The 18,273-nt window shown below is 41.2% G+C and overlaps 1 protein-coding gene across 1 annotated transcript in view; it reads left to right on the top strand.

The window, feature by feature from the left end:
• Positions 1 to 18,273, top strand: part of LOC144260770 (sodium channel protein type 5 subunit alpha-like) — a 98,652-nt gene that overhangs the window by 73,336 nt on the left and 7,043 nt on the right. The window contains 4 exon segments of the mRNA XM_077809505.1: positions 4,000 to 4,173; positions 4,709 to 4,831; positions 9,455 to 9,733; positions 10,319 to 10,376. Coding sequence (XP_077665631.1) covers positions 4,000 to 4,173; positions 4,709 to 4,831; positions 9,455 to 9,733; positions 10,319 to 10,376 — 634 coding nt within the window.

Genomic DNA, 18,273 nt, shown 5'->3' with positions numbered 1-18,273 from the left:
AGTCTGACTTCCTGCATATTGTAGGCCACAGACCCTCACCCACCCACTCCTGTAATAGACCTCTAACCTGTGGCTGAGTTACTGAAGTCCTCAAATTATGATTTAAAAAATTCAAGTTACAGAGAATCCCCCATTTACACTAGTTTAAACCTGCACTTGACCTCTGCCCCATGCCTCAGAGGAAGGCAAAAGAATACCCAGTCTTTAACAATCTGACCTAGGGGGAAATTCCTTCCCAACCCCTAATATAGCAATCAGTTAGACCCTGAGCGTGTGGGAAAGACCCACCAGGCATATACCTGGGAAAGAATTCTCTGTAGTAACTAAGAGCCCTCCCCATCTAGTGCCCCATCTCTGGCAACTGGGGATTTTTGCCACATGCCATTGTAGGCAGTCCCATCATACCATCCCCTCCCTAAATTTATCAAGCTCAACATTGAAGCCAGTTAGATTTTTTTGCCTCCAATGCTCCCCTTGGAACCTCCCCTTGGTTCTAACTATCAGAGGAGTGAAGTTCTGGAACAGCCTTCCAAGGGGAGCAGTGGGGGAAAAAGACATATCTGGCTTCAGGACTACGATTGATAAGTTTATGGAGGGGATGGTATGATAGGATAGCCTAATTTTGGCAATTTAATTGATCTTTGACTATTAGCAGTAAATATGCCCAATGGCCTGTGATGGGATGTTAGATGGGGTGGGGTCTGAGTTACTACAGAGAATTCTTTCCTGGGTGACTGGCTGGTAAGTCTTGCCCACATGCTCAGGGTTTAGCTGATCACCATATTTGGGGTTGGGAAGGAGTTTTCCTCCAGGGCAGATTGGCAGAGGCCCTGGGGGTTTTTCGGCTTCCTCTGCAGCGTGGGGCATGGGTCACTTGCTGGAGGATTCTCTGCTCATTGAAGTCTTTAAACCACGATTTGAGGACTTCAGTAGCTCAGACATAGGTTAGGTGTTCGTTACAGGAGTGGGTGGGTGAGATTCTGTGGCCTTCGTTGTGCAGGAGGTCAGACTAGACGATCATAATGGTCCCTTCTGACCTTAAAGTCTATAATTCTATGAACTTCACTGCTCTAATGGTTAGAAACCTTCATCTAATTTCAAGCCTAAACTTGTTGGTGGCCAGTTTGTATCCATTTGTTTTTGTGTCCACATTGGTGCTTAACTTAAATAACTCCTCTCCATCTCTGATATGTATTTATAGAGAGCAATCATATCTCCCCTCAAGACAAGCTCTTTGAGTGTCCTCTCATAAGGTAGGTTTTCCATTCCTTGGATCATCCTAGTAGCCCTTTTCTGCACCTGTTCCAGTTTCAATTAATCTTTCCTAAACATTAGAGAGCAGAATTGCACACAGTATTCCAGATGTGGTCTCACCAGTGCCTTCTATAATGGTACTAAACACTTCCCTGCCTCTACTGGAAATACCTTGCCTAATGCATCCTAGCACTGCATTAGCCTTTTTCACAGCCACATCACATTGACAGCTTATAGTCATACTGTGATCAACCAATACACCCAGTCTTTCTCCTCCTCTACCACTTCCAACTGATAAGTCCCAAATGTAGATTGATATGGCATCTAACAAATATCTCACAATCAACATGGAAGAAAAAGCTTATTTTGCTACCGGTTGCCTTTTAGTACCACATTGGCATCTTCCCTGTTCTAGAAGGCCATGGATGAGATCCTGAAGGGACTGAATGGAAATCAATGCTATTCAGACGAAGTGTTTTATCTCAATTTGGTGGATAGATTGCCTGTCACTAGCACAAAGAAACTGTTAAGGATGTTGTGCTTTCTCTTGTGTAGAGAATGGTACTACAAAGTACGGTATTGGATCTTATGAATCCCCAGTTTACACAATTTGGGTCGCGTCAGCCTGAATTATCTGTGAATCAAGGTTGCATCTTATGGGGAATCTGAGTTATCCTTCCAAAATCAGTTCAGTCTCAAGTTTTGGAAGCTCTTCACGATGGTCATATTGGCATTGTATGGATGAAGGCTATAGTCTGGAGTTCTGTCTCAATGTCCTCATGGATAGATGAAGACATTGAGAGGAAGGTGAAGTGCTGTACTATATGTCAGCAAATTCAGCATGATCCTGGCCCAGCATACTTACACCCTTGGTTCTGGCCTCAGATTCCTTGGAGGACACATGTTCAAGTGGACTTTGCTGGACCATTAGAACATTATATATATATGGTCATAGTTGATACCCATTTGAAATGACCAGTTTTCAGAATGACTTCTAACACAGTTTTCAAGACCATTGGACATCTTCATGCCTTGTTTAGTCAGTTTGGTCTACTGTTACAGTTGGTGAGTGACAATGGACCTCAATTCTATTCAGAAGAATTTCAGAGGTTCCTAGCATCAAATGGAATTCAGCACATATGTTCTGCTCCATACCACCTTGCTAAAAATGGATTAGTGGAACTCTTTGTACAGACACTTAAGCATGCCTTAAGAGCTAACAAGTTTATTTTGAGTTATCAGCAGAAATTGGACAAATTCTTGTTTGTCTACAGGAGCACACCATGTGCTACTACCTTGCAGTCAACTGCACCTGTTTTTTTGAAGCAATCATTGGGTATCTTTTGGAACCTGCTATGACGTGATGTTGTCTTATGTGTAGCCAAATCCCATGCAAAGTGATTGACAACGTGAGGTTCATCATTGTTGTTTTCAAATAGGAGATGTAATGGGGACTCGCAACTACAGTTGTTGAGTGAAATGCATACTTGGGGAACTTGTGAAATGCATGAGACCTTTTTCGTTCATGGTTAAACTATGTGGTGGTACTTTGTGGAAACGACATATGGACCAGCTGCAACCTCAACAAGTAACAGAATCCATGACTGTTCCATCAGGACTCTCTTCTCTTCTGATCAAACCTCCTTCCATTCAATTCTTAATTTTCTTGGCTTGTTGGAACAAATTTTGGTACCAGATGCAGTTGATTCTGTACCACAGACTGTTCCTGTTGTACCAGACATTGCCTCTCCACCATCACCATGGTATCCCAAGAGAGCGTAAAAACCAGTGCTTGCGCCTGAACTTATACGTTGTTTAGCTAGAGTTGGTATTCCAGGATAGAATAATCCCTTGCAATTTAAGAGTCTGCAGTAGTCCACCCATAATTTTTAGTTAGGTTATATAGTGTTTTATGTTATCCACATAAATGATAATGTATATATGTTTGGAAAGTATTTTAATGGAGGGTGGAGAAATTAGATATTCTGCACCTTTAAATAGTTTGGACACTCTGCACTCAGTTGCAGAGCCTCACTTTCATGTTAGTTTCTGTTTTGTTAGCAGAACAATAAAGCCACTACAGCAGACATCTGTGTTTGCCAGCACCCTCTGTGTCCATCCCCTTCTCTGCTGGGTCCAAATATAACAAGGCTCACCTCTGAATGTTGCTGTTTGTTTCATAGATTGTAACCAGGAAATATATAGGCCTATATGATACTTTGTGATAGTTGTCCAGGTCTGTTTTTTACTGAGCCTATACCTATTTACACTTGTATCAGGATTCTCACCCATGTTTCTGCCAAAAATAGATTGTTGTGCCACAAAATACAAATTTAATAAAAAGAACAGGAGTACTTGTGGCACCTTAGAGACTAACAAGGTGCCACAAGTCCTCCTGTTCTTTTTGCGGATACAGACTAACACGGCTGCTACTCTGAAACCTGAAATTTAATATCAAAGTTCAACTGTATAATGGAGCAAGGACTCACATTTTTTTTAATGTATGGTAATATTTTGTAGCCCCTCCACAGTGTCTAATGTCCATTTCATCAGGATTATCTTCAGAGTGGCTACCTGTGTGGAAAGTTAAACTCTTGTTTACCTGTTTGCAGGATGAGGGTCCAGGTTTCATGTGGTTTGGGGTTTCATAATGAAGGGTGCACATATCTCTAATCTCAGTACAACATTACCATATTCCATTGAAATTCTGTAGAGTGGGTTTATATCTAAGCATTATTATTTCAGGCATTTGAAGATATACATCTTGAGAAAAGAAAAAACATTAAAATTATGTTGGAATTTTTTGATAAAATCTTCACTTACATCTTTGTCCTGGAGATATTTCTGAAATGGGTGGCTTATGGCTTCAAGAAATATTTCACCAATGCTTGGTGTTGGCTTGACTTCCTAATTGTAGGTGTAAGTATTGCATTTGATCAGTTCTGTGGGCAGGATTACATAGTATAGAACAACAAAATGTTCGCTTTTTTTTTTTTGGATGTCCCAAATTGAGGCACCTTCATTTGAAGGGGAACTGATTTTTAGAAAGTACCGAGCACCCACCCTTTGAAAAACCAGACCTTTCAAAGTGTCTCAATTTGGACAACAAGAATAGTAATTTTGTTAAAAAAAAAATGTGGCCTCAAAATTCTTACAGCTTTAATAATCTAAGTTAGCATTAGTAAGACAGGTCAAGTACATTTGTTTTGTTAAAATGGATTGGGTGAAATCTTGGCACCCCTGAAATCATTGGTGTTTTATTATTAACTTCAATGCTGCCTGCATTTCACTCGTTATTTTATACCTGTTAGTGTCCCCTTAAGATGTCTTTCTATTGTACTGTACTGGCTGCCATTTCATACTTTCACTGATAGGACTTTGTAAGCATGAGAAAAAAGAGAAAAAAAAACAGAGGGCAGGATTATGCTAATATTTTTTGTCTCTCTCTATTTAGGTCTCTTTAGCAAGCCTTATAGCTAACTCACTTGGATATGCCGAAATGGGACCCATGAAATCCCTTAAAACCCTGAGAGCATTGAGACCATTAAGGGCATTGTCACAATTTGAAGGGATGAGGGTAAGAATAAATAAAGCAACCGTTGAAGCCCCTGTGTCTGAAGAGCAAGCATGTGAAAGGACACTATTTCATATGGGTTTGCTTTCATTATGGTGCTGCACAATAGTTAAGGTTACATTTGAGTTCAATTTTAAGAGTTTTTAAAACTTTATTTTCTAAAAAAACCACTGAAATGGCAAAAAAAATCAAATCATGCTCAAAGTTTATATATGTTTGGATTTTTTGTAGTGGCTTGATGAAAAATGAATTGAAACACAAAGAACAATAAGATTTCAAAAATCATTCCTTTATGGCCGATTTTCACTGAATTCTCTCTTTTTTCTTCCGCTAGAATTCAGACATAGAAAAAGTCACAAAATGTTTGCGGATTTTTTTTTAAATAATGAAGAAAAGTAACCTTACACTTATAAATCTGGAAAACTAATAAGTAGATTTACGGGGCAAAAAATCCTCTGATATACTTTAGTTTAAAGCTGGAATGCCAGAATTAGCTTGTAACCATATCACTTATGTTCATTGTTTGTCCAAACATTTTCTTGCTCACTTTTGCATTTTCTTGGTGAATGAATATTTCTCCAGGAGTTCTCTTATCTGTTTGTTTTTGCTTGATGATCATACTAAGTACACAAATGATGATCTCATTGAAGCAATGGCAAAACTCCCATTGACTTCAATTGGTCCAGGATTTAACCTTCAGTGATTTGGATTTCTTGTTTTTGTATTTCCTTTTTATCATTACATGATTAGCAAATTATTATAATTGTATTCTATATCAGCAACTGCACCACTAGTACTGCAGATCACATGGCAACACACGATATGTAAATTAGCAGTGTAAGTAACATTTACAAATTCATCTAAGATTTCTGATGTAAACACACGTAGCAAGGCACCAGATAAATTTTTCAATAAATGAAAGCAAAAACTAAATTCGGAAACACAAAATCCTTAATTGTGCTAAGGAAAGGTATTACTATGTATTAATTATGTAATAATTACATAAACTCAGGAGGCTGATACTAAGATAGGGAGCCTATTATATCTATATCAAATTCAGATTCAATATATGTTTGTATGAACTAAAAGTCATTAATATCTAGAGGATGTTCAGTAAGTTGATGGCCCCATTCCAGTTTCTAAAGTAAAGTTGTCTGCATTAAGGTAACAAAACCACCAGAACAATTGGAACCCTTGTTGATACTACTTGCAGAAAGGTCAAGAATTCAGCGAACATGGAAACTGGAGATAAGTCCAACTCACAATATTCAGATCTGAACTTTCCCAGAGTTTGGAGGTGTTTAGACCAGAGATTATGGTTCAGCCCATAAGAGAAAGACGCACCAACAGTGACGTTTGAAACTAGATTAAGATTTCCTTTAAAATTTACCACAGGTTGTTTAAAGATTTTGGTTTAGACCCATCTCTAATGCAAACTAGATAATCTCCCTCCTTCTTCCCCCAACATAGTAATTGCACATCAAGGTTGAGACATTAGTTGGATATTGTGGGGAAATTTGTGCTATCATTAACTAATCTACATACATGTTCTATGGATATAGGAATTCCATCTCCAGGCCTGCCAGTTCTGACCCTTTCACTAGCACTAAATTCATAATTAATATTAATTCGTAATTAATAATCATAACTAATAATGAAAATAATTTACCTTGGTCACTCACAATATGGTATTGTACACACTAGTGATAGAAAAAGCTGGGGATTCAGCTGAGTGTCTAAAGTCATACTTTGCCCCCTGAATCTTATATGTTGACCTAACTGTCATGACCCTTGCCTTCAGCACCTCCAGGTTACATTGCAAAAACTCATGCTACCTGAAGCTAGTTGTGAAGGGCACAGTATACTGATTTACAATAACTGAGGGTCTGATCCATAGCGTGGCCTTCATGATTACCTGTTGTGAGTGTGTAACGTCATTTTTCTGTGAAGTGTAAAGAAATGCAAAAGGGACAGAGAAACCCTATATTAGTAGTTTAGAAGAAAGTGAAATACTGTGATATGATGGAGAATAAGACCTGGCATTTTCATACTCAGTTTCAAAAATAGATAAAATTTTATTTTTGTGAATCAATATCACTTTGTCCCAGGGCTCAGAAATGTCAGAGAAAAAGAGAAAAGGCTTGTATCAGCAGAGAAGATCCTAATTTTGATAGCATGAAGGAACTGAGCAGCAAACTCATTCAAATATAGACTAGATTTTATAGAAAGACTGTTAGAGTATTGTATATGAGTGCTAATGTGAGTCATTGGCATATAGTAGTGGATTTAAAGCAAAAAGTTAGTAATATAGTGGGAAAACAATTACATGTTGTGATACTGGGTGTACATGAATTTTTAGATGTTTTTATGTTAAGTTTGATATACATCAAAGGCTTTTACATTTTACATGGCAGGAAGGCTTTGAATCCTGAATAACTGGTCCAAATCTGTCCTCAGTTAAAACTGTGCAACCCCATTGAATTCCACAGGAGTTGCACAGGTTGTAGCTGAGGCAGTTTTGTAACTAACATATCTACTGCTTTTCTTTGTTCTGCTAACCATTCTCTCCAAATCATCACCTATATGTGGAAAGATCCTACATAAGGAATTTGCCACTGCTCTTCCTATGGAGATGCCAGGGCATCAGTTCCGGATCCTGGTAGATCCAGTGAAGCTGATGTCTGTCAGTGTGGGGGTCCTGTGCCTCTAGACAGGTTCCACAGCTGCTTCTTCCCCTCCCATTCCTTTGGCCCCACAGCATCAGTTGGAGAGCCTGTCTTGGGATAAGGCGAAAGAAAGGAAAATGTGTTATAGAAGTGGCATTCTATATACCTGTCTCTGGCAAGTTGTACTATCTGTATACTACAAGTCTGATGTGATATCTTTGTTGTCTGTTGGCCATAGAAGAAAGTTGTTATGGGGGATTGTCAACCATCTGAACTGTCTATGGACAGTAAGATTTTGGTGTCTCTGCTCTACAAAAGGGAAGTGAACTGAAAGATGATATACAATTGTCTGTAGGCCATTTGTGATTGGTGGTTCATGATGATTTGTAGTCCAGACTGGAAATTATATGAAACAGGACCAGTAGCGATGAGGGTTTTTGGTGTATCAGTAAAGGCAGCATGAGGATATAGGGGTATAGTTAAGACAGCTTGTACAATCTTAACTACAAATTTGTCCCCTATTTATATAATCCCAGTGTTCTAAAAATGTTGTTCTGAATCAAGATATTTATTTATAACTTTAACATTATCATAAAGTTTTTGTCTGGGAAATGCTATAGTTTCTGCACAAACCGTATAGACCTTGAAGGCTTTTCTGGCCATGTGAAACCCAGCAAGCACAAACTTGACTAGCACAATATTTGAGGCTTCTTTCCTGTTCTCTCTCCTAATTTGAAAGCTGTATGAAACTTGTAAGGAAACAAAAATAAGAAAAGCTTGCCTGGGTTTGGGATTTGTTATGAATCCAAAATGTATTCACTTGAATGTAGGGTGAGTGTCATGCTATACTTGCACTCAGTTTAGGACACTCCCACTACACCCTCCCAATAAGCCCAGGCTCCCACTTTAACTTTAGATATTTCTTAGAGGGGATGCCCAGTGGCCTGCTTGACCTCTCTTTTTCAAAGTGTTGCCTTTGGGAAGCTAGCTCGCCCCACTGGCTGTGACCTGTGTGAAGGTAAAGGATCACCCATGCTCTACTTTTGGGGGGTACTGGGTTCTACTCTGCCCTTTACTAGGCAATGAGCAGAAGTTCCTGTCCTAAGCAGGAAGTCACAGCTTTGACATTTGTTTACTCTATGAGATCATTAGTAGAGGTTACTCCTTGAAACACTAGCCAGATGTGATGAGATGCACTTTGGAAGTTAAAGTCTCTATCAGGCATGAGTCAGAATGTGTAATTTATGCAAGTTGGTCACAATTTCTGCTATTTCCCCAGAAGAGATTATGGTAGATCTTATTTTTTCATACCAGTGGAGCTTATAAGTCTGCTCAAAACTTACATGTTGTACTGACACTTTCCAGGTTACTCTTGAATTGTGGAAAACTTCTCATGGAAGTTACAATATCTGCAGCAACCTTTACATATCTACCACAGATTCATTATTGATCCTTTAATAACTAATTTTCCACACAACTTGAATAAATTTCATGCTGACATGAATAAAAACAGACAGCTATATTAATCCTCATGAGGAAATAATGTGTATTTAGAATCTTGTAGAAACAAAAAACAAACAAAAAAAAAACAACAACAAAAGGAAGCTCCAAAAGTGAACATTCTACCATTACATTCAAATACTTTATTGTTATTTAATAGTGCTCCCAAGTGTGCTAGGTGTTTCACAGAAAACAAAAAACAGGTTCCTGTGCGGAAGAACTGATAATCGAAGGGCCTGATCCTGCCAACACTATAGATGTAAGAACCTTTACTCGAAATAGTTGCCGCTTCAGTAGAAGTATTTATGGGAGTAAAGTTACTCATGTGTGTAACTGTTTACTGAAATGACATGGGATTGCTTAGATTTTCAAAACAGTTTAATGCAGCAAATAGCTGTTTAAGGCTTTCCACATGTGAATACCTATAGTAACTGCATGTTTTTCTTTGATTTCTCCTAAGGTGGTTGTGAATGCCCTAGTAGGTGCCATCCCTTCTATCATGAATGTTGTGCTTGTCTGCCTCATTTTTTGGCTCGTTTTTAGTATCATGGGAGTGAACCTATTTGCAGGAAAATTTGGAAAATGCATTAACTTGACTGAAGAAACATCAGGATTAAATGAAAGTATTAGGAACAAATTGGATTGCACAACCTATAATGACACGCAAAAAATATATTGGACAAATGCTAAGGTCAACTTTGATAATGTTGGTTCTGGTTATCTGGCTCTTCTTCAGGTGGTAAGTTCTGTTTTGCTGACTGGCACATTGTGGGGTGGGGTGGAATCAGGTTTTGCCAGTTGCTTACCCACATCTGCAAGGAGTGGGAAGCAGTGGCCCTGCGAAGCCTGCTGTCCCAACCCCACCCCATGTTCAGACTGACAATATGGTTAGCCCATTCAGGGTCCCTTCCAGTGTATGCACATATAGTGTCCAATGGTGAGCTACGAACTGATTATGTAACCATTTGAAAATGTGCTCCTCTGATTTGCAGCCATCTCCTGGGAAGATGGTATGAAATGTTTGTTATAATTTCATGAAACTACAGGCAAAATTCTCTCCTGCACTGAGTAAAGCTCAGTGCAGAAATGGGAAGTGGGGAGAGAGCATCAGTGGGCTGGTTCCAATTCCCTGATTTGTTGTGATCAACTCTGTCACAAACATGTCAGCAAGGAGATCCCCTACACCAGGGGAATTCTGTGCTGGGCATTTGTGGACGTACTACAGTCCCTTTGCACCATCTCAGAAGCACAAAAATGTAAACAGGCTAAACAATCTCATCCTAAAAGTTTAATATGATTTTAATAATTTTTCTGTTTTTTCTAGGCAACATTTAAAGGTTGGACAGACATTATGTATGCAGCAGTAGATTCACGAGGGGTAGGTCATGAAAATTAAAATGTTCTCTCTTGTAACCATTTCTCCAATTGTTACTTGTGTTTTCTAATTTTCATGCTTATTAGTGTTAGTCAACACAATGTGTAGGTCTTGTCTGTACATTGTTTTCGTGGTACTATCTACTCACTGAGCTAAAATGGATGAGCATCTTTTTTAAAATAAATGGGCAAGCATTATTTATTAAGTATAATTATTATTATATTTAATGTATGTATTACTGTGCCACCTAGAGACTCCAGTCAGGATTAAGGTTCCACTGCATTAGCTGCTGTACAAATACAGAGGAAGATACAGTTCTGCATCCAAAGGACTTAAATTGAACAAAATTACCAGCATATCTTCCAAGGAAATGAATGAGCTCAAATGTAACCACATTTGAAAATAATTTTCTCAGGTTTATGTAAAACTTTGTTGCTTTTTTCCAACAGTAATAGAATAGCTTTTCAACCAAAGGTTTAAATTGGAAGAACACATCTCGGCCAAGATTCTCAAAAGCAGAAGCTTGAAGTTAGGCTCCTAAATAAGTGACCTGATTTTCAAATGTTGAGTGCTCAACAGTTGCCACCGACCTCAGTCAAAGCTGTTGGTTGCTCCTCGATGCCTTTGAAAATCATGCCAGTAAGATGTGATTCAACTCTCTTTGAAGTCAATAAAGACTCCGGTTGACTTCAATGGAAGTTGAATTGGACATATATTTAGTCATGATATATAATATTTTAAACAGATGGTTAAAAAGAGAAACATTTTCTTATGTGTCCTTGAATGAAGACAAAAGTGCAACTCCTCTCACTCTCCTTAAAAAAATCCATCTGTCAAGCTTTTAATTTCTTTGTCAGCAGTGTAAATGGAATGGGAGATATTGTCCTACAAGTTTCTTAGCACAAGTGTAATCAACATCAGTGTCAGTTGCAGTGATCTCTTCAATACGTGGACAGAGAACACCTTAAAGATTGCAAAGAAATCAAATCAACAGACAATAGCAATCATACCACTTGTCAAGGTTCCATCCCCACTCTGAACTCTAGGGTACATATGTGGGGACCTGCATGAAAGACCCCCAAGCTTATTCTTACCAGCTTAGCTTAAACGCTGCCACCACCAAAGTGTTACTAAAAGAACAGGGGAAGTGCCCACTTGGAAATGTCTCCCCCCCAAAAAAAATATCCCCCCAAGCACTACACCCCCTTTCCTGGGGAAGGCTTGATAAAAATCCTCACCAATTTGCATCGGTGAACATAGAACCAAACCCTTGGATCTTAAGAACAATGAAAAAGCAATCAGGTTCTTAAAAGAAGAATTTTTATTGAAGAAAAAGTAAAAGAATCACCTCTGTAAAATCAGGATGATAAATACCTTACAGGGTAAGCAGATTCAAAACATAGAGAATCCCTCTAGGCAAAACCTTAAGTTACAAAAAGACACAAAAACAGGAATATACATCCCATTCAGCACAATTTATTTTATCAGCCATTTAAACAAAACAGAATCTAATGCATATCTAACTAGATTGCTTACTAACTCTTTACAGGAGTTCTGACCTGCATTCCTGCTCTGGTCCCGGCAAAAGCATCACACAGACAGAGAGAACCCTTTGTTTCCCCCCCGGCCCTCCAGCTTTGAAAGTATCTTGTCTCCCCATTGGTCATTTTGGTCAGGTGCTAGCAAGGTTTATTTTTGTTTCTTAACCCTTTACAGGAAAGGGTTTTTCCTCTGGCCAGGAGGGATTTAAAGGTATTTACCCTTCCCTTTATATTTATGACACCCCCCCCCAAATCACAGATAGGGTGAAACGCTGGCTGTGATTTCTTCCTGGAACTCTAGGAAAAACAGAGTTAATAAGACACATGCACCTCTAAATATACTACCAAGTATATAAAGACTAACAATATTTTCCACATCTCAAGGACGATTTTAACAAGTTGATTTTGGGAAACTTTCACGGGAGAGTGCATCAGCCACTTTGTTAGAAGCTCCTGAGATGTGTTGGATGTCAAAATGAAAATCTTGGAGAGCTAAACTCCACTGAATAAGTTTTTTGTTATTTCCTGTGGCGGTATGAAGCCACTGTAGCGTAGCATGGTCAGTTTGCAGGTGGAAACGCCGTCCCCAAACATATGGGTGTAGCTTTTCCAGAGTGTAGACAATGGCGTAACATTCTTTTTCACTGACTGTCCCTCTTAGACAGCTTCTTGCTGAGAAACACTACAGGATGGAATTCTTGATCCGGTCCTTCCTGCATTAAAACTGCTCCCACACCATGTTCGGACGCATCTGTGGTTACTAGGAACGGTTTGTCAAAGTCTGGGGCACTTAGCACAGGGTCAGACATGAGTGTCGCTTTAAGCTGGTTAAAGGCTTTCTGACACTCTTCGGTCCACTGAACGGCATTTGGCTGTTTCTTTTTGGTTAGGTCTGTCAGTGGGGCGGCGATTTGGCTGTATTGCAGTACAAATCGCCTGTAATATCCGGCCAAGCCTAAGAAGGATTGAACCTGTTTCTTTCACTTTGGGACAAGCCACTTTTGGATAGCATCCACTTTGGCCTATAGGGGGTTGAAAGTTCCTTGACCAACCTGGTGTCCTCTGTTTAGGCCTCTTTGACACTTCTTAGCCTTAACAGTTAGTCCCGCCTCCCTTATGCGCTTGAAAACTTTTTGTAGATTTTCCAGGTGTTCTGCCCAGGAATCCGAAAATATGGCCACATCGTCAAGGTAGGCGACTGCATATTCTCCTAATCCTGCTAGGAGACCACCTACAAGTCTTTGGAAGGTGGCGGGTGCATTCCGCAGCCCAGAGTACATCAAATTCATACAGCCCGACATGCATGAGGAAGGCTGACTTTTCCTTGGCGGATTCATCTAGCGTTACCTGCCAGTACCCCTTGGTTAAGTCCAAGGTAGAGATGAACTGGGCCCGTCCCAGTTTCTCTAATAGTTCATCTGTGCATCGCATTTGATAGTTGTCTGGGCAAGTTACAGCATTTAGCTTACGGTAGTCCATGCAAAAACGTATCTCCCCATCTGGTTTGGGAACTAGAACCACTGGAGATGCCCATGCACTGCCAGAGGGGCGGATTACCCCCATCTGTAGCATATCCTGGATCTCCCGTTCTATAGCAGTTTTAGCTTGAGGAGACACCCGGTAAGGTTGGACTTTAATTGGGCGAGCATTACCTGTGTCAATGGAGTGGTATGCCCATTCAGTCAGTCCTGGGGTGGCTGAGAACTTCGGTGCATAGCTAGTACACAGCTCCTGGATCTGCTGTCGCTGCATACGCCCAAGGGTCATGGAGAGGTTCACCTCTTCCACGCCACCAGCACTTTTCCCTTCATAGTAGACACCTTCAGGCCACTCAGTGTCATCTTCTCCCTGGGCTGTAAACTGACAAACCCTTAATACTCTGGAATAAAAGGGCTTTAGAGAATTAATACTGTGCAGCTAAAAAAAGGCTTTCGGTTGGAAGTGGGGAATGCTATGAGATAATTAACAGCTCCCAGGCGCTCCTGGACCGTGAATGGCCCTTCCCATGACGCTTCCATTTTATGGGCCTGGAGCGCCTTTAAGACCATGACCTGGTCCCCGACTTTGAAGGAACACTCTCTGGCATGTTTATCATACCAGGCCTTTTGCTCCTTTTGAGCATCCTGTAGGTTTTATTTAGCAAGGGCTAAAGAGGTTCGGAGGGTGTTTTGTAGGTTGGTTACAAAGTCCAGAATGTTAGTTCCTGGAGAAGGAGTAAACCACTCCCATTGCTGCTTCACCAACTGAATGGTCCCGTAACCTCGCGGCCAGATACAAGTTCAAATGGTGGAAACTATAAACTGGGATGTGGTACAGCTCTGTAGGCAAAGAGCAACTGCTGCAACACTAGGTCCCAATAATTGGAGTGCTCATTTACAAATTTACATATCATGGCCCCCAAAGTTCCATTAAATTTCTCCACCAGGCCACTTGTTTGATGATGGTAAGGGGTGGCAACCAAGTGAGTCACCCCATGAGGTTCCAAAAGGCTTTCCATAGTTCCTGCCAGGAAATTAGTTCCTGCATCTGTGAGGATGTTGGAGGGCCAACCTACCCTGGCAAAAATGTCTGCTAGTGCCTGGCACACACTTTTAGCCCTGGTGTTGCTTAGAGCTACTGCTTCCGGCCATCAGGTGGCAAAATCCATGAAAGTCAGTATGTACTGCTTTCCTCTGGGTGTCTTTTTCAGAAAAGGACCCAGAATATCCACAGCTACTCGCTGAAATGGAACCTCAATGATGGGGAGTGGCTGGAGAGGGGCTTTGACCTGGTCTTGGGGTTTTCCCACTCTTTGGCATACCTCACAAGACCAGACATAGGTAGAAACATCCTTGCCCATTCCCTCCCAGTGGAATGACCTCTCCAAATGGTCTTTGGTCCTGTTCACCCCAGCATGGCCACTAGGATGATCATGGGCTAAGCTCAAGAGCTTTACCCGGTACTTGGTTGGAATTACTAACTGTCTCTGAGGATGCTAGTCTTCCTGGTGTCCAGCAGAAAAAGTTTCCTTGTATAAAAGTCCTCTTTCTACAACACACCTGGATCAATTAGAAGAGCTGAGAGGCGGTGGGTTGCTCTGTGCCGCCGTCCAAGCTTTTTGGAGGCTTTCATCTGCTTCCTGTTCGGTCTGGAACTGTTCCCTTGATGCTGGAGACATCAGTTCCTCATTGGATTGTGGACCTAGTCTTGGTCCCTCTGGAAGCGATGTAGGGGATGGGGCTGTTTCCGTTGACTGTGAACCGCTCTTCGCTGGTGCACTATGTTGGGGTTCAGGCTCCGGCTGAGCCTCTTTTGTAGGGTTATCGGCTGCTGCCAGTTCAGGTTCGGTGGGGCCCTCTGGTGTTAGGGTTGCAAGTACTGGGTTCAGTGGGTCTGGTGCTGGTTGTTCCACCGGTTCTGGTCCTGGGGCTGGCTCTGTCTGGGTCTCTGGGATTGAATCCACTACTGCTGTTGCAGACGTTGGCCTGGGTTCCGGGTCCATCACCTCTAACCGGGTCCTGGTAGAAGTTTCCGGAACAGAGCTAGGCATGACGGCTGGTTTAGCCTGGCTGCGGGTGACCATTCCCACTCTCTTGGCTAGCTTCACATGATTGGCCAAGTCTTCCCCCAACAGCATGGGGGATGGGATAATTGTCATAGACTGCAAAAGTCCACGTTCCTGACCAGCCCTTGTACTGGACAGGCAACTTGGCTGTAGGCAAATTGAAAGAGTTGGACTTGAAGGGTTGAATTGTCACTTGGATCTCTGGGTCGATTAAATTGGGGTCCACTAAGGAAGCATGGATAGCCAACACTTGTGCTCCGGTGTCCCTCCACGCGGTGACCTTCTTCCCACCCACACTCACAGTTTCCCTCCGCTCTGAGGGTATCTGGGAGGTATCTGGGCCTGAGGACCTCTGGTGTGATTCCGGTGCAATGAACTGTAATCTGTTGAGGTTCTTGGGGCAGTTGGCCTTCACATGCCCCAGCTCGTTATATTTAAAACATCATCCAGCTGACGGGTCACTGAGGTGGGTTGCTGGAGAATGGTGTGGCAGGACGATAAGGTATCTGGAGTATTCCTTGGTGTGTAGTTGGGGCTTTGGGCTGCCCCTGGTGGTTGGGTGTGGTCTGAGGGTGTCCCTTATGGTATCCGTTCCAACTGCGACCAGGGTTGTTCCTCTCTCCTCCCTTCACCCATTTTTTTCTGGCTTGCCCTCTCTGGCGGTCTGGGACTGCTTGTATCAATCAGCATAAGAAGCAAGACTTTCTGCTGAGTCCATTTCCTTATCCCATAAACACTGTTTTATTTCCTCCTTGGACATATTCAGGAATTGCTCCTCAGCTATCAAATCACACATTCCGTCAAAGCTAGTGACACCCCTTCCTTGGACCCATTTATCTAACAGATCCTTCATCTGGTTTAGATAAGCCATATTACTTAGTCCAGGCCCCCTTTTAAGGGTTCAAAATTTTACTCTGTACGTTTCAGAAGTAATTTGAAATTGCTTTAAAACCAAATCCTTGAACTTATTATAGTCAGAAGCCTCATCAATAGGCATCTTATTGAATATGTCCAGAGCTCTTCCAGTCAATTTTGCGACCAATGTGTTCATCTTGTGAGCTTCAGGAATTTTATGGAGAGTGCACAGTCTCTCAAAGGTGAGAAAATATTCAGCAATATCACTGGATTCATCATACTGTGGACATAGTCGCTCCCATTTGTGGATTGTTGGGGAAGGATGGTTAGGGTTATCCAGTGGATTCCGCTCAGCCCTTACCGTCTCCAACTCCAGTTCATGCTTCCTCTCTTTTTCCTTCTCCTCCATTTCTTTTTCCTTTGCCTCCATAGCTCTCCTGTGGGCAGCCTCTTGGTTTTTTTCTGCCTTGGGCTCTGTCATCTTTGCCTCTCTGTTTTTAACTAACTTTACACCCGAGAGGTAGAAATAAAACAAACAAACAAACAAAAAACTTGGCTTGTCAAAAAAAAAAAAAAAAGGTTGTGCTGTAACCGGATACTGATGTTCTCTGATAGTGATTGTCAGCCTACAGAAAAATCCATTAAAAAAAAAGAAACTAACACCTCTGTCTCCAGGCAAATAGAGAGAAAAAGCCTCTCGTTGCTCTTAGCTAAAAAAAGAACCCACCTCTTCAGGTCTGTGAAGACTTGTGAATTTCCCTGCAGGAAGTTAACTACCCTGCCTTTAGGTAGAGAAAACTCCAGCTCACAAAAGCAAGGTCCCTTTTGTTATGCTTGTTGCTTTGTCCCCTTTTACGAAACCCTTTAAAATCTTTTAAAATCCTTTTGTGCTTCTGATTAAAAAAAAATCTCAAAATGATTTCAAATTAATCCCACCGCTCTGCCACCATGTCAAGGTTCCTTCCTCACTCTGAACTCTAGGGTACAGATGTGGGGACCTGCATGAAAGACCCCCTAAGCTTATTCTTACCAGCTTAGCTTAAACGCTGCCACCACCAAAGTGTTACACAAAGAACAGGGGAAGTGCCCACTTCGAAACGTCTCCCCCCAAAATATCCCCCCAAGCCCTACACCCCCTTTCCTGGGGAAGGCTTGATAAAAATCCCCACCAATTTGCATAGGTGAACACAGACCCAAAACCCTTGGATCTTAAGAACAATGAAAAAGCAATCAGGTTCTTAAAAGAAGAATTTTAATTGAAGAAAAAGTAAAAGAATCACCTCTGTAAAATCAGGATGGAGAATCCCTCTAGGCAAAACCTTAAGTTACAAAAAGACACAAAAACAGGAATATACATTCCATTCACCACAGCTTATTTTATCAGCTATTTAAACAACACAGAATCTAACACTATCTAGCTAGATTACTTACTAAGTTCTAAGACTCCATTCCTTTTCTGTTCCCGGCAAAAGCATCACACAGTCAGAGAGAACCTTTGTGTCCCTCTCAGCTTTGAAAGTATCTTGTCTCCTCGTTGGTCATTTTGGTCAGGTGCCAGCAAGGTTATCTTAGCTTTTTAACTCTTTACAGGTGAAAGGGTTTTTCCTCTGGCCAGGAGGGATTTAAAGGTGTTTACCCTTTCCTTTATATTTATGACACCACTAAAATACATTGGGCCAAATTCTCTGCCCATTTACTTAATTGACAACAGAAAATTTGGCATATTATTTTTAGAAGATATTTTCAGGTCACCAAGAAGGATAGTCAAGTGCTAGGAGAAACATTGCTCTCAGTAAAATTGTCATCCACATCTTCTGTGGTGTCCTTAGATTTAACTTTGTCCAACAGTCACACTGTAGATTTTCTCTCCCCTCCTCAAGTGCACCCATGAAATGCACGACGTACTTATTCCTCAGGAGAGTCTGTGCCAAAAAATTCAAAATTCTGTATATTTTATTTGTCAT

The sequence above is a fragment of the Eretmochelys imbricata genome, chromosome 2 (assembly GCF_965152235.1).
Source record: "Eretmochelys imbricata isolate rEreImb1 chromosome 2, rEreImb1.hap1, whole genome shotgun sequence".
In the NCBI taxonomy this organism is placed as follows: Eukaryota; Metazoa; Chordata; order Testudines; family Cheloniidae; genus Eretmochelys; species Eretmochelys imbricata.
Note: the sequence above shows the minus strand (reverse complement) of the source record. Positions and strands in the feature narration are given on the sequence as shown.